Raw genomic sequence first — 15,332 nt, forward strand, 5'->3', positions numbered from 1 at the left:
GGGAGGCAGATATTTTTCCCTTGTTTTCCTCCCCAAAATCTAGGTGCGTCTTATACTTCGGAGCATCTTATACTCCGAAAAATACAGTATATGAGTGGTGGGGTTTTTTTTTTTTACAACTCATGGGAGATGCTATCTGTTGGACACAATTTTCAGCTGCCTCTGTCCTTTGATTTCGATTTTTTCATTTTTCTCCAACACATCGCTGCTTCCTCTCTTTCAGGTATGATGCAGTGCGTGATAGCCGTCGCAGATAAGGTCTTCGAAGCTTTCCTTAGCATGATGGCAGACAAAGTAAGTTTGTCAAGCGAGAATGTACACTGTGGTTATCCTTTTGCTCAAATGAACCAGCATCTCTTTAGTACTAGATTTAACAGACCCCTGACATTTCAAATTAATTTCTCTTCCCCTGCTTAGGCTGCATATCGGTGGAGCTACTGCGTGGCGGGTTTTTTAAAAGAGAGATAGCTCTAGAAATAGCTCTTAGAGTCTAAGACTTAAACTTATATACCGCTTCACAATGCTTTACAACCCTCTCTAAGCCAGCGGTCACCAACTGGTGGTCCGTGGACCACTGGTAGTCCATGAGAAAATTTTGGTGGTCCGCAGAAAAAAAATATTTGCATTTTTTATATTGCACTAAATCAGGAGTCCTCAAAATATGCCCCCTGGGCCAGATACACGCAATGAGTCTCCTCTTTTGGGTCTTTTTGTGCGGGTTCGAGGGGGGCAGAAATTCCAACAGGGTTTGATTGATTGATTGATTTGATTTATTTCATTTATATGCCGCCCTTTTCCCCGAAGGGGACTCAGGGTGGCTCACAGTTCAATCAGGGAGGGGGGTACAGACAGGGGGATAAAAAAGACAAGACATAACAATACAAAATTTAAAAACACACAACAACCATACCATTCGAGAAGGGGGGGGGCAAAAACTCTTTAGCCCCAGGCCTGTCGGAACAGCCAGGTTTTAAGGGCTTTGCGGAAGGCCTGGAAGGTGGTGAGGGTTCGAATCTCCACGGGGAGTTCGTTCCAGAGGGTCGGAGCAGCCACAGAGAAGGCTCTCCTCCGGGTAGTCACCAGTCGGCATTGGCCGGCGGATGGAATTCGGAGGAGGCCTAATCTGTGGGATCTGATCGGTCTATTAGAGGTAATTGGCAGCAGGCGGTCTCTCAAGTACCCAAGTCCAATACCATGAAGGGCTTTATAAGTGACGACTAGCATCTTGAAGCGTATCCGAAGACCAATAGGCACCCAGTGCAGCTCGCGGAGGATAGGTGTTACGTGGGTGAACCGAGGTGCACCCACAATCGCTCGCGCAGCTGCATTCTGGACAAGCTGAAGTCTCCGAATGCTCTTCAAGGGCTGCCCCATGTAGAGCACGTTGCAGTAGTCCAGTCTAGAGGTCACAAGGGCATGAGTGACTGTTGTGAGGGCCTCCCGGTTCAGGTAGGGACGCAACTGGTGCACCAGGCGAACCTGGGCAAATGCCCCCCTGGTCACAGCCGACAAGTGGTGTTCGAAAGTCAGCTGTGGGTCCAGGAGGACTCCCAAATTGCGAACCCTGTCTGAGGGGCGTACTGTTTGACCCCCCCAGCCTGAGAGATGGAAAACTTGGCCAATTAGTGGGAGGGAAACACACCAGCCAGGGTCTGCTTCAGCCTCCTGGTGTGGGCGAAGGCTGGAGGGAAGAGCCGCTGATGGAGAAGAGCCAGAGGGCCTCGTTCCAGTGGGACTGCATCATGGCCTGGAACTGGCTGACCATCTCAGACCGCTGAGCCTTCAGGCACCAGTACCTTGCCTTGCCCTCCTGCAGGTCTTCCCTCTGCTTGGAAAGCCTATGCTCGTAGTCCTCAGTGAGGTGCTTCTGCTGAGCCTCCTTCTCGGTCTGATCCAATTTGAACTGAGCTGTTTTGCCAAATCTTTTTCCTGGTGGCTGCTCAGCTCCAACAACTGCTTCCTGTCGGGGCCTTAAGGATCCTGGGTGGGCAGGCAAGGAGTGGCTGGGAGGGGAGGGGTGAGTAGAGGCTGGCGAGTCGCCCCTTGATGTGAGTGACATTGAGTTGGCCACGCCTACCCAGTCATATGACCACCTAGCCACACCCACCCAGCCGGCCATCCAATGATTGGATGCTCTTTTTTTTCTTCTTCTTTTCTATTCATAAAACATTTTGAATACAGTGTATTGTCAGGGCATATCATTTACAAAAAAAAAAAAAAAAAACCAAAGAAAAACCAAAAAGAAATATTAACAGCTATATTAATAACAATAATAATAGTGTCACAGAATAATTTTAACCAGATTTCCCTTTATATCAGCTTATTTGTAATTCTGTTAATTATATGAGCATGTTTCTAATTATAAGCCGTCTTTATATTTAATTCATACATAGCAATCATCTTCCTTCATCTAATTTCTACCTCTTATCTCTAACCACTCGTAAAGTGTATGTGTGTGCTCGCTTCAGCAGCACATATACTAAAATTGGAAGGATACGGAGGAGATTAGCATGGCCCCTGTGCAAAAGATTGGAGGTTCTACGTGTTTGCTCAAGAAATGAATAAACCATGGATGTGTTGATCAAAAACAAATAATCCCCAAATCCTAACAAGGGACTTTCATGGTTCTTCTTTTGGTGTTTAGTCCAAAACGAAAGAAAATGAAGAAGAGCTGGAGAGACATGCTCAGTTCTTGCTGGTCAACTTTAACCACATTCATAAACGAATAAGACGAGTGGCCGATAAATACCTGTCGGGTCTTGTTGATAAGTAAGTACGTTGCGATGCCTTGATGGCAGAGCGGGTTCCAGGTCACCTAGGTCTGGAACGGCTTGCCTTTAGAAACTGTGGGTGCTAAAGCACCCGAGGTTTTGGGACAGCCATTTGTCTGAAAGAGTATAGGATCCCTTGCTTGAGCAAGGGGTTGGTGAAGAAGACCTCCAAGGTCCTTTCCAACTCTGTTATTCTGTAATTCTCTATTGGTGTTTCTCAGCCTTAGCAACTTCAAGATGTGTGGACTTCAACTCCCAGAATCCCCCAATCAGTATGTAGATACATGTAGCATGTACAGTAGATTACACAGGATAGATAGATAGATAGATAGATAGATAGATAGATAGATAGATAGATAGATAGATGATAGATAGATGATAGATAGATAGATAGATAGATAGATAGATAGATAGATAGATAGATAGATAGATAGATAGATAGATGATAGATAATATGTATGTGTAAATCCCGTCTGACAAGATAGATAGGTAGATAGGTAGATAGGTAGATAGGGATGGATGATAGGTAGGTGGGTGGATGGATGGATGGATGATAGGTGGATGGATGATGGATGGATGGATGATAGGTAGATGGATGGATAGATGATAGATAGGTGGATGGATGGATGATAGGAAGGTAGATGTCTGTATGTATGGATGGGTGGATGAATGAATGATAGGCAGGTAGATGTCTGGATGGATGGATGATAGGTGGGTGGGTGGGTGGGTGGATGGATGGATGGATGATGGGTGGGTAGATGGATGGATGGATGATAGGTGGGTGAGTGAGTGGATGAATGAATGATAGGTAGATAGATGAATGGATGGGTGATAGGTAGGTAGAGAGACAGACAGACAGATTCAACAAATTCAGCATCCAATCCTTCCTTAGTTCACCATCAAGAAATGCCTTGATTTTTTAAAAGTTGGACTAAGATTTAAACTAGGGAATCAGCTGCTAATGAATGGCTAGGCCCTGTTGTCTCCTAGGTGCATATGTTTTGGTACAGACTCCTAACTTTTGGTTTCTCCTTTTCAAGATTCCCTCACTTACTTTGGAGTGGGACGGTTCTGAAGACTATGCTAGATATCCTGCAGACACTCTCCCTCTCTCTTGACGCAGTAAGTGCTTCCGATCGCCAGCAGAATAAAACCGCAGTTAGCTTTGCTAAAAAAAGTGGCTATTTTCTTGTTGTGTGAGGGAACTGGCGGTCTGCAGCTCACGTTATCATGAATTAAAAAGCTTAAAGTGTTTTTTTTTTTGTAACGATGGCATGGTCACTTCATCTAACAAGAAATCTGAAAAATGACAAAGGAAACATAGATCTAATACTACATGTTTTGACAGCAATGAGAATTGTATTTGCACAACATTTGAAAAATGAGGAAACGCCTACAGATGAAAATATAATTATAAAAATATTAGATTGGGCAGAAATGGATAGGTTAACATTAAAGACAAAGGACAAAGAAGACACAGAATATTTTTTTTAAACTTGGGATTTATTTTATCAATGGTTAGATAATAGAGGTAGAAATTAAAAGTTGGAAGAATATTATTATATACAAGTAAAGAATATTACTATTATTAATATTATTATATCCTGGGAGTCCCTTGGACTGCAAGGCGATCCAACCGGTCAGTCCTAGAGGAGATCCACCCTGAATGCTCTTTAGATGGCCAGATCCTGAAGAGGAAACTCAAAGACTTTGGCCACCTAATGAGAAGGAAGGAAGCCAAAGAATGGAGGCTTTGAACTCTGGTGCTGGAGAAGACACCTGCGAGTCCCTTGGACTGCAAGGCCATCCAAGCAGTCAGTCCTAGAGGAGATCCACCCTGACTGCTCTTTAGAAGGCCAGATCCTGAAGAGGAAACTCAAATACTTTGGCCACCTGATGAGAAGGAAGGACTCCCTGGAGAAGACCCTCGTGCTGAGATCGATGGAGGGCAAAAGAAGAAGGGGAAGGCAGTGAAGGAGGTGGCTGGATGGAGTCATTGAAGCAGTAAGCGTGAGCTTAAATGGATTCCAGAGGATGGTAGAGGACAGGAAGGCCTGGAGTTCTCCATGGGGTTGTGATGGGTCAGACATGACTTCGCAACTAACAACAACTATTATTATATATATGTAAAATGACCCAGACAACACACTGTTTACTAAACACTTATATATGTTAAAGAAAAATGTATAAATATTTTTTTTAAAAGAAACCTGATTTGTGTGGGCATCCCTATTCCTAAATTAGGAAATTGGGTTTTTTTTCTTAGGAATTATTTGGAATAATGTTGCACTGTAGTGTCTGTTTCCTTTCTGTTTTAGGACATCCATAAGGACCAACCATATTATGACATTCCAGATGCCCCGTATAGAATTACTGTCCCTGATACCTATGAAGCTAGAGAGGTAAAAAGGACGCTAATTTTGGACATGTTTGACTGGGTTCGTCCATTGTCTTAAGCAGGGGTGAAATGCTACTTGTTTGGGTCGATTTCGCCTGAACCGGTAGTAAAAAATGCTGTAAAAAGTTTAAACAAAAAAAAATATCCAAGGATCAGCTGTGCAACAATCAGCTGTGCCTGATTGCCTGTGAGGTTCCTTCTTGTTGCAGGAGACATGAAGTCCAGCTGCTTTTACATTGTGCATGAGTCAGTCGTGCAGCCACCCGGTCACATGGCCGCCAAGCCACGCCCACACGGTCACATGGCCGCCAAGCCACGCCCAGCGAACCAGCAGGGAAAATTTTTGAATTTCACCACTGGTCTTCAGCCATGGTTTGCTTCACTAAAATAAAGAGAATTCCTTAGGTTATGCTAAGCCGTAGCCTTTCTTTTATAGACCACAGGGGCAGGGTGTTGAGAAGAATTTGGTCTTCCTTGAAATTTTCTGTCTCCTATTAATTCCATTCTACGTGCAGAGATAAACTTTGGAAATCCAGTTCTCTATTGCACACATAATATCTGGGCTGGAGAACTCTGGATGGCCACTAGGGGGCAGAGAAACCTAACCCATTGCTAAATATCAGCTGGATTTTTTGCAATCTAGTGATATGGTGTTTAAAGGAAGGAAGGAATAGCAATAGCACTTAGACTTATATACTGCTTCACAGTGCTTTCCAGCCCTCTCTAAGCGGTTTACAGAGTCAGCCTCTTGCCCCCAACAATCTGGGTCCTCATTTTACCCCGCTTGGAAGGATGGAAGGCTGAGTCAAGTTTGAGCCGGTCAAGATCGAACTCCTGGCAGTGGGCAGAGTCAGACTGCAATGCTGCATTCTTACCACTGTGCACCATGGATGGGTGGGTGGGTGGGTGGATGGATGGAGGGAAGGAGGGAAGGAGGGAAGGAAGGAATAGCAATAGCACTTAGACTTATATACCAGCCCTCTCTAAGTGGTTTATAGAGTCCACCTCTTGCCCCCAACCATCTGCTCATTTTGCCCCCCTTGGAAGGATAGCAGGCTGGGTCAACCTTGAGCCAATCAGGATCAAACTCTTGGCAGTGGGCAGAGTCAACTTGCCAAAGTGCATTCTAACCCCTGTGCCACCATGGCGGGAGACTGTTGAGTTCTAGTGCTGGGTGAGTGGGCCAGACCCTTAATCTCAGCCCTGGAAAGAAGGGCAAACCAATTCTGAAAATGTTGCCCCCCAAAAAATTGCACCCCCAGAAATCAGGATTGACTCGAAGGCGAAGTTAGAAGCTGAAGTAGTGGTTAAAGCACCAGGCTAGAAAACCGGGAGGTTGTGAATTCTAGTCCGGCCTCAGGCACAAGAACTAGCTGGGTGACCTTGGGCTGTCACTCTCTCAGCCCTCGGGAGAAAGAAACGATAAACCATTTTCAAAAAGTATATGCCAAGAGTCACAACTGACTCAGAGGAAAGCTGGATCAGGAGGATGCACTGTACCAGGCTGGAAACTGGAGGATGGTGTGAGTTCTACTCCTGGTTTAGGTCCAAAGCCAGCTGGGTAAAGTTAGGGTCAGTCTCTCTCAAACCCTAAGAATAAATAACCTCTAAAAAAACCGCCGTGGCTCAGTGGCTAAGATACTGAGCTTATTGATCAGAAAGGTCGGCAGTTCAGTGGTTCGAATCCCTTCTGCCGCGTGACAGCTTTTGTCCCAGCTTTTGCCAACCTAGCAGTTCGAAAGCACGTAAAAAATGCAAGTAAAAAAATAGGGACCACCTTTGGTGGGAAGGTAACAGCATTCCGTGTGTCTTTGGCGTTGAGTCATGCTGGCCACATGACCACAGAGACGTCTTCGGAGAGCGCTGGCTCTTCTGCTTTGAAACGGAGATGAGCACCGCCCCCTAGAGTCGGGAACGACCAGCACATATGTGCGAGGGGAATCTTTATCTTTACCTTTAAGGCAAATCTGGGTGGATTTGCCCCTTGAGTCGCCAAGTGACTCTCAAAAACGAAGGCGCATGTGTCTGGTGGAATATTTGCTTTATTATACCGCTGCAGTCAAGCACCTGCAATGCATCACCAGGTGACTTTATTCTCATTTCTTTCTCTAGAGCATTGTTAAAGATTTTGCCGCCCGATGCGGCATGATCCTCCAAGAAGCCATGAAATGGGCACCGTCAGTCACAAAATCTCACCTGCAGGTAAATCTTCCACATCCCTGTTCTCTCTCGGATTGCATTGTATCTTGGAAATCTGGGAATCCGGCCAGGGGAAATCTGCAGAGCAAAGCAACAACAACAACACCACACACACACACACACACACACACACACACACACACACACACACACACGAAGTGATGAAGCTCCCACAATTTCCAAAGGCAACTTCGGTTCCATGGGTTGATTGTTCTCACTGTCAGAAAGTTCCTCATTATTTCCAGGTTGAATCTCTCCTTGGTCAGTTTCCATCCATTATTCCTTGTCTGGCCTTCGTGTGCTTTGGAAAATAGCTTGACCCCCTCCTCTCTGTGGCAGCCCCTCAAATATTGGAAGGCTGCTCTCCTGTCTCCCCTGGTCCTTCTCTTCACTGGACTAGCCAGGCCCAGTTCCTGCAACTGTTCATCGTAGGTTTTAGCCTCCAGGCCTTTGATCATCTTAGAGACATTCAGATTAACAGAGTTGGAAGGGACCTCGTAGGTCATCTAGTCCAACCCCATCCCCCACCCATGCAGGAGACCCTACGCAATTTCTGAGAAGATGGCAGTCCAGTCTCTTCTTGAAAGCCTCCAGTGATGAAGCTCCCACAGCTTCCTAAGGCAACTTCTGTTCCATTGGTTAGGTTAGGTTTAGGTTAGGTTTAGGTTAGGTTTATTAGATTTATATGCTGCCCTTCTCCCAAGGACTCAGGGCGGCATACAACATTAAAAGAAACACATAATACAAAAGTTAAAAAAAAATTAAATAGAATATCCCAAACCAAATTAAAATTGACAATGACATTTTTTTAAAAAAAAATCAAATTAAAATTAACAGTGCTCAATAATTTGTTTTGTTCAGGTCAGGCTGGCTTACTGGTTGATTGTTCCCACTGTCAGGAAATTTCTCCTTCTTCAGTTTCCATCCATGGTTCCTTGTCTGGCCTTCAGGTCCTTTGGAAAATAGCTCCTCTCTGCAGCAGCCCCTCAAATATTGAAACACTGCTCTCATGTCTCTCCTGGTCCTTCTCTTCACTAGACCAGTTATGTCCAGTTCCTGCAACTGTTCTTCATATGTTTTAGCCTCCAGTCCCCTAATCATCTTGGTTGCTCTTCTCTGCACTCTTTCTAGAATCTCAACATTGTATTGTATTGTATTGTATTGTATTGTATTGTATTGTATTGTATTATTTGTATGCCGCCCTTCTCCGGGAGGACTCAGGGCGGCGAACAATTCAAGGGGGGGAAAAAAAAGGGGAACATAAAAAGACAAAATACAAATAATAAAAGTAGACAACAGTCGCACAACCATACATGTCGAGAGGGGAGGGAACTCATCACCCCCAGGCCTGCCGGCAAAGCCAGGTTTTGACGGCTTTTCGGAAGGCCTGGAGAGAGGTGAGGGTCCGAATCCCTGCGGGGAGTTCATTCCAGAGGGCCGGAGCTGCCACAGAGAAGGCCCTCCCCCGGGTAATAGCCAGGTGGCATTGGCTGGTAGATGGCACCCGGAGGAGGCCAACCCTGTGAGATCTAATGGGTCTGTGGGAGGTAACATATTTATTGTAGTGTGGTGACCAAAACTGGATGCAGTACTTTAGGTATAACTGCAGCTCTTAACTCCCCCTTTTTTCAGGAATATTTGAACAAACACCAGAACTGGGTATCAGGCCTGTCACAGCACACAGGGCTGGCCATGGCAACCGAGAGCATTCTCCACTTCGCAGGCTACAACAGGCAAAACACCACACTAGGGGTAAGTTCTCTTCACTGTGGCCACTGTCCTGTTTTTCAACCCCCCACTTCTGCAGGAGTGGCTTGTGCACAGCCTCTGTTTGTAGGTATACAGCTTGCTGTTTTCTTACAGGCATTTCATGACCCAATTTGGGAACATCATCAGTATTAGAAGGGAGGGAGGGAAGAGAAGAGAAGGACTGTGGGGGTCCTTGGTGCTCTCTGAGCTTGGTTGTTTTCTTGCAGATGTTTCATTACCCTGCTAGGTAACATCATCAGTGCTAGAAGGGAGTGGGGAGAGGAGGAGGAAGAAGAAGGGGAGGAAGAGAAGGACTGTGGGGTTGCTTGGTGCTTTCTGAGCTTGGTTGTTTTCTTGCAGATGTTTCATAACCTAACTAGGTAATATTATCAGTGCAAGAGTATGTGGGGTTTGCTTGCTGTTTTTATATAGTGGCTTACCTTGCCAGGGTTGGTGGATTTGTGCTTCTTTCCTGGGTAGGTAGAAAGAGTTTTGATAGGGGAAAAAAACACCCTAAATTTCTCCTTGGTGGGAGAAAGCCATACCCAGTAGCCCTGATGATGTGACCTAGTTTGGTCATGAAACGTCTTAAAGAAAACCACCAAGCTCGGAGAGAAGTCTACAAAATGATACCCAATAGGCAAAATCTGAGCTTCCAGGTCTTCAATCGTTTTCTTAGCCATTCTGCCCTTCTCTTTCATCAAAAGGGCGGGGTCACAATGTGGGGGGGGGGAGGGACCAGGATTTAGTTTATAAATCCAAAGTACCTGTTGTGGCCCATCAGCGGTCAGCAGAGCTAGCAGCAGATATGGAGAGTTGGGGAGGAACTTGGGCCAGTCCTGGAGTTTGGGGAAGGCTCTGATGAGGGCTCTGTGTCGGAGGCAGAGAGAGGGCCAGGGCCATCTGACAGTTTTCAGCTGCCTTCAGAGTCAGACATCAGTGGGGCAGAAGAACAGCTGGAGCCTGTTCCCAGTGTGCGCATGCGCAGAGCTGCCAGATGAAGGGAACAGCTAAAGAACGGGTCGACTTGGGAGTAAGGCCACAGGTGGACGTTGAATGGCCCCTCCCAGAGGAAATAAAAGAGGAGCGAAAGGGGAGTGGAGTTTGCAGGAGACCATTAGTTCACTTAATTGGTTCGTGACTCTCCGAGACTCCTTGCCAAGTTCTGCAGATAATCGGCCTGGCAGCTCTCCAAGCCAGATAAGGTCTGTGACTGTTAATCGTCCCTTAAAAGACTTGGCTGGATGTGAATGAGCAGAATTCACAGTCAATTCATAAAAGGGGTTTTTGTCAGGGCCAGGAGTTTGCTTCAGGCTCTTGGGAAGCCTGGGTCAGAACAGTCCCATCCGTTTCTGGTTTCCCCCAAAAGCATTCCAAGTTCTCCCTCTGTTCTCAAAACTGAGAAATACGACATGGCATGTTGTTTGCAGGCCACTCAGTTAACCGAAAGGCCCACCTGCGTGAAGAAAGATTACTCCAACTTCATGGCTTCCCTGAACCTGCGCAATCGCTACGCTGGAGAAGTGAGTAGAAGAGCCCTCAAGTTCCCCCCATCATCTATCTCTATCCTGTCTGTCTGTCTGTCTGTCTATCATCTATCATTATCTATCATCTATTTATCTATCATCTATCATTATTTGTCAATCATCTATCACCATTATCTATATATCCATTATCTACTATCTGTCTCTGTCTGTCTGTCTGTCTATCATCTATCAATCATATATCATTATCTGTCAATCCTCTATCATCATTATCTATGTATCTATTATCTATCTCTGTCTGTCTGTCTATCATCTATCATTATCAATCATCTATCTATCATCTATTTATCTATCTATCATCTATCATTATCTGTCAAACATCTATCATCATTATCTATATATCTATTATCTACTATCTATCTCTAGTCTGTCTGTCTATCATCTATCATCTATCAATCATATATCATTATCTGTCAATCCTCTATCATCATTATCTATATATCTATTATCTATCTCTATCTGTCTGTCTATCTATCATCTATCATTATCTGTCAAACATCTATCATCATTATCTATATATCTATTATCTACTATCTATCTCTAGTCTGTCTGTCTGTCTATCATCTATCATCTATCATCTGTCAATCATCTATCATGATTATCTATTATCTACTATCTATCTCTATCCTGCCTGCCTGTCTATCATCTATCATTATCTATCTATCTATCTATCTATCTATCTATCTATCTATCTATCTATCTATCTATATATCTATATATCTATCTATCATCATCTATCTATCTATTTATCTATCATCTATCATTATCTGTCAAACATCTATCATCATTATCTATATATCTATTATCTACTATCTCTAGTCTGTCTGTCTGTCTGTCTGTCTGTCTGTCTGTCTGTCTACAGTATCTATTGGGGTGCTGCAGTTGTTTTGAGAGTCCATTAAATTATATTACACACACACACACACACACACACACACATACATACACATACACTGAATGTAATTTGATGGAATCTCAAAACAACTGCAGCATCCCTTGAATTGACCAAATCCCCATCAGTCAATGGCAAAAGGCATCTTAGAACAAGCTCACATCCTGCGATGATACCTTTCACCCCATCCGACGTCTACATCCGCCTATGGAAAGGACTCAACAGGGGATATAAAAAATTCCAACTCCAGCCTAAAACATCTGGCCGGCGAGGACTGGAATAATAAAAGACTGGATTTAAATAAATAAATCAATAAATGACTTTCCCCGACTTTTCCAAACAGGTTGCCGGGATGATTCACTACTGCCACGCCACCGGACGGACCTCAGACCTGAATAAACTCATGGTCAAGCAACTCAGCAACGCCCTGGAAGCTGGCCAAGCAGAGAACTATACCCAGGCGATGTTTAAGATGACCGCTTTGTTGATAAGCAGCAGAGGTAATCACCAAAAACATCTTACATGTTTATATAGGTCTGTGATGAAGAATCTATGGTATGTGTGCTCAGCGCCCTCTCTGTGAGCATCCACGCCATCACCAGCTGCTCTTCTGGTTTCCAGCATGCACACGTGTGCCAGCCAGCTGGTCTTTGCAGGCTCCGGAAAACGGCCCAAAGGCACCCAGCTGACTTTCATGGCTAAGGCAGCACTAGAACTCACCTAGTGATTGGCCCAAAGTCAGCCACCTAGGTTTCATGGCTAAGGCAGGACTAGAACTCACCATTTCCTTGGAGGAAGCCGATTACCTGGACCCCTTCCAGTCCGGCTTCAGACCTGGTTACAGCACAGAAACCGCTTTGGTCGCATTGACCGATGATCTCTGGAGAGCCAGGGATGGAGGTCATCCCTCCATCTTGGTTCTTCTCGACCTCTCAGCGGCTTTCGATACCATCGACCATGGTATCCTTCTGCGACGACTGCGGGAGGTGGGGGTGGGAGGCACTGTCCTGCAGTGGTTCTCCTCCTACCTCTCGGACAGGTCGCAGTCGGTGTTGGTCAGGGGACAGAGATCGACCATGAGGCCCCTAACATATGGGGTGCCGCAGGGGTCGGTCCTGTCCCCCGTACTATTTAACATTTACATGAAACCGCTGGGCGAGATCATTCGGAGGCACGGGATAAGATACCATCAATATGCGGACGATACACAGCTGTATCTGTCCGCCCCGTGCCAACTCAATGAAGCGGTGGACGTGATGAACCAGGGTCTTGAGGCCGTTAGAGACTGGATGCGGGCTAACAAGCTTGTACTCAACCCAGAAAAGACCGAGTGGCTGTTGTGTTTCCCTCCCAACAATTTGGCTAGCATTCCATCACTCAGGCTGGGGGGCCAAATTTTACACCCCTCAGACAGGGTCCGCAACTTGGGAGTCCTCCTGGATCCACAGCTGACCTTTGATCACCATCTGTCGGCTGTGACCAGGGGGGCATTCGCCCAGGTTCGCCTGGTGCGCCAGTTGCGACCCTACCTGAATCGGGAGGCACTCACAACAGTCACTCGCACCCTCGTGACCTCTAGGCTGGAATACTGCAACGTGCTCTACATGGGGCTGCCCTTGAAGAGCATCCGGCGACTTCAGCTAGTCCAGAACGCGGCGGCGCGAGTGATTGTGGGTGCACCTCGAGCCAAGGTGGCGCAGTGGTTAAATGCAGCACTGCAGGCTACTGCTAGATCAGCAGGTCAGCGGTTCAAATCTCACCGGCTCAGGGTTGACTCAGCCTTCCATCCTTCCGAGGTGGGTAAAATGAGGACCCAGATTGTTGGGGGCAATATGCTGACTCTCTGTAAACCGCTTAGAGAGGCCTGAAAGGCCTATGAAGCGGTATATAAGTCTACTGCTATTGCTATAACACCTATCCTCCGCGAGCTGCACTGGCTACCTGTTGATCTCCGTGTGCGCTTCAAGGTGCTTCTTACCACCTATAAAGCCCTCCATGGTAGTGGATCTGGGTACTTGGGAGACCGCCTCCTGCCGATTACCTCCTCGAGACCGATTAGATCTCATAGATTAGGCCTCCTCCGAGTGCCATCTGCCAGCCAGTGCCGGCTGGCCACTACGCGGAGGAGAGCCTTTTCAGTGGCAGCTCCGACCCTCTGGAACGAACTCCCCGTGGGGATCCATACCTCACCACCCTTCAGACCTTCCGCGCAGCTATCCTGCCAGGCCTGGGGGTAGAGATTGATCTGCCCCCACCCGAATGTTGGATGAATGTTGTTTACTTTTTAATTATATGTAATGTTATATGTTATTGTCTGTATCCCCCTCCCTATGAGTTGTTAGCCGCCCTGAGTCCCCTCAGGGAAAAGGGCGGCCTATAAATAAACCCATTCAATTCAATTCAATTCAATTCCTAATGATTGGCCCAAAATCATCCAGCTAGCTTTCATGACTGAGGCAGGACTAGAACTCACTGTCTCCTGGTGATTGGCCCAAAATCATCCAGCTGGCTTTCACGGCTAAAGCAGGACTAGAATTCACCTAGTGATTGGCCCAAAGTCAGCCACCTAGGTTTCATGGCTAAGGCAGGACTAGAACTCACCATTTCCTAATGATTCGCCCAAAATCATCCAGCTAGCTTTCATGACTGAGGCAGGACTAGAACTCACTGTCTCCTGGTGATTGGCCCAAAATCATCCAGCTGGCTTTCACGGCTAAAGCAGGACTAGAATTCACTGTCTCCTAGTGATTGGCCCAAAGTCACCCAGCTGGCTTTCATGGCTAAGGCAGGACTAGAACTCACCGTCTCCTAGTGATTGGCCCAAAGTCAGCTACCTAGATTTCATGGCTAAAGCAGGACTAGAACTCACCGTCTCCTAGTGATTGGCCTAAAGTCAGCCACCTAGATTTCATGGCTAAAGCAGGACTAGAACTCACCGTCTCCTGGTGATTGGCCTAAAGTCATTCAGCTAGCTTTCATGGCTAAGGCAGAACTAGAATTCACCATCTCCTAGCGATGATGTAAGATCATTCAGCTGGCTTTCATGGCTAAATAACATGGACTCTTTTTTTGCCCCCCTAGAAGCTGCTGAGAGTTATTTACAATATGATAAAGATAACGTTGAAAATACGACATCTTTTTTTAAAAAAAAAACAAAAAACAACAAAACAAAACATCTTTGTAAATTTTTCAGACACCGATTCCCAGCTCTTACATCACCTCTGTTGGGGACCTCTGCGCATGTTCAACGAACTGGTCATGCAGACTGCCCTTGCTTGCTGGGAGTGGCTGCTGGCCGCCAAGAACGGCATAGAAGTCCCGGTAAGTTATGAGTTAATTTAGGATCAATTTTCTCTGAAATGGTGTTTCTGCAAGAAGCAATGCGTTTAGCAAACGGTTCCCCCAAATTTAGTGGCGCTTGGTTTGTTGTGTTTACATCATGGAATGATTTTCGCTCTGTTTCTTTCCTTACCCCGTGTCTTATGTTTATATTTCTACATATTGAGGTGGGTTTATTTGTATCCCAGCCTTTATTATTTTAAACAAATGACTCAAGGCAGCAAAAATGCCTAGTACTTCAACTTCCTGTTTCCCTGAAAATAAGACCTCCCTGGATAATAAGCCCAGTCGGGCTTTTGAGCGCATGCGCTAAAATAAGCTCCTCCCCCCCCAAATAAGCCCTTCCTGAAAATATTGCAGCACAGCAGCAGCCATGAGATGACCAGGCTCACCGCCTCCTGCATATCAAAAATAATAAAGCCTCCCCGAAAATGAGACCA

At 45.9% G+C, this 15,332-nt stretch overlaps 1 protein-coding gene and 1 pseudogene across 2 annotated transcripts in view; both read left to right on the forward strand.

Moving 5' to 3' along the window:
* The window catches only part of PI4KA (phosphatidylinositol 4-kinase alpha), a 97,452-nt gene that overhangs the window by 52,565 nt on the left and 29,555 nt on the right, over positions 1-15,332 (forward strand). For both annotated transcript variants that reach the window (XM_032228739.1, XM_032228740.1), the window contains exons 24-32: positions 224-294; positions 2,645-2,769; positions 3,812-3,893; positions 5,090-5,173; positions 7,282-7,371; positions 9,001-9,120; positions 10,548-10,640; positions 11,897-12,053; positions 14,747-14,874. In XM_032228739.1, coding sequence (XP_032084630.1) covers positions 224-294; positions 2,645-2,769; positions 3,812-3,893; positions 5,090-5,173; positions 7,282-7,371; positions 9,001-9,120; positions 10,548-10,640; positions 11,897-12,053; positions 14,747-14,874 — 950 coding nt within the window. The remainder of the gene's footprint in view (positions 1-223; positions 295-2,644; positions 2,770-3,811; positions 3,894-5,089; positions 5,174-7,281; positions 7,372-9,000; positions 9,121-10,547; positions 10,641-11,896; positions 12,054-14,746; positions 14,875-15,332) is intronic.
* LOC116517265 lies at positions 2,456-2,550 on the forward strand (annotated as a pseudogene).

Source organism: Thamnophis elegans, chromosome 13 (assembly GCF_009769535.1).
Source record: "Thamnophis elegans isolate rThaEle1 chromosome 13, rThaEle1.pri, whole genome shotgun sequence".
Lineage (NCBI taxonomy): Eukaryota > Metazoa > Chordata > Lepidosauria > Squamata > Colubridae > Thamnophis > Thamnophis elegans.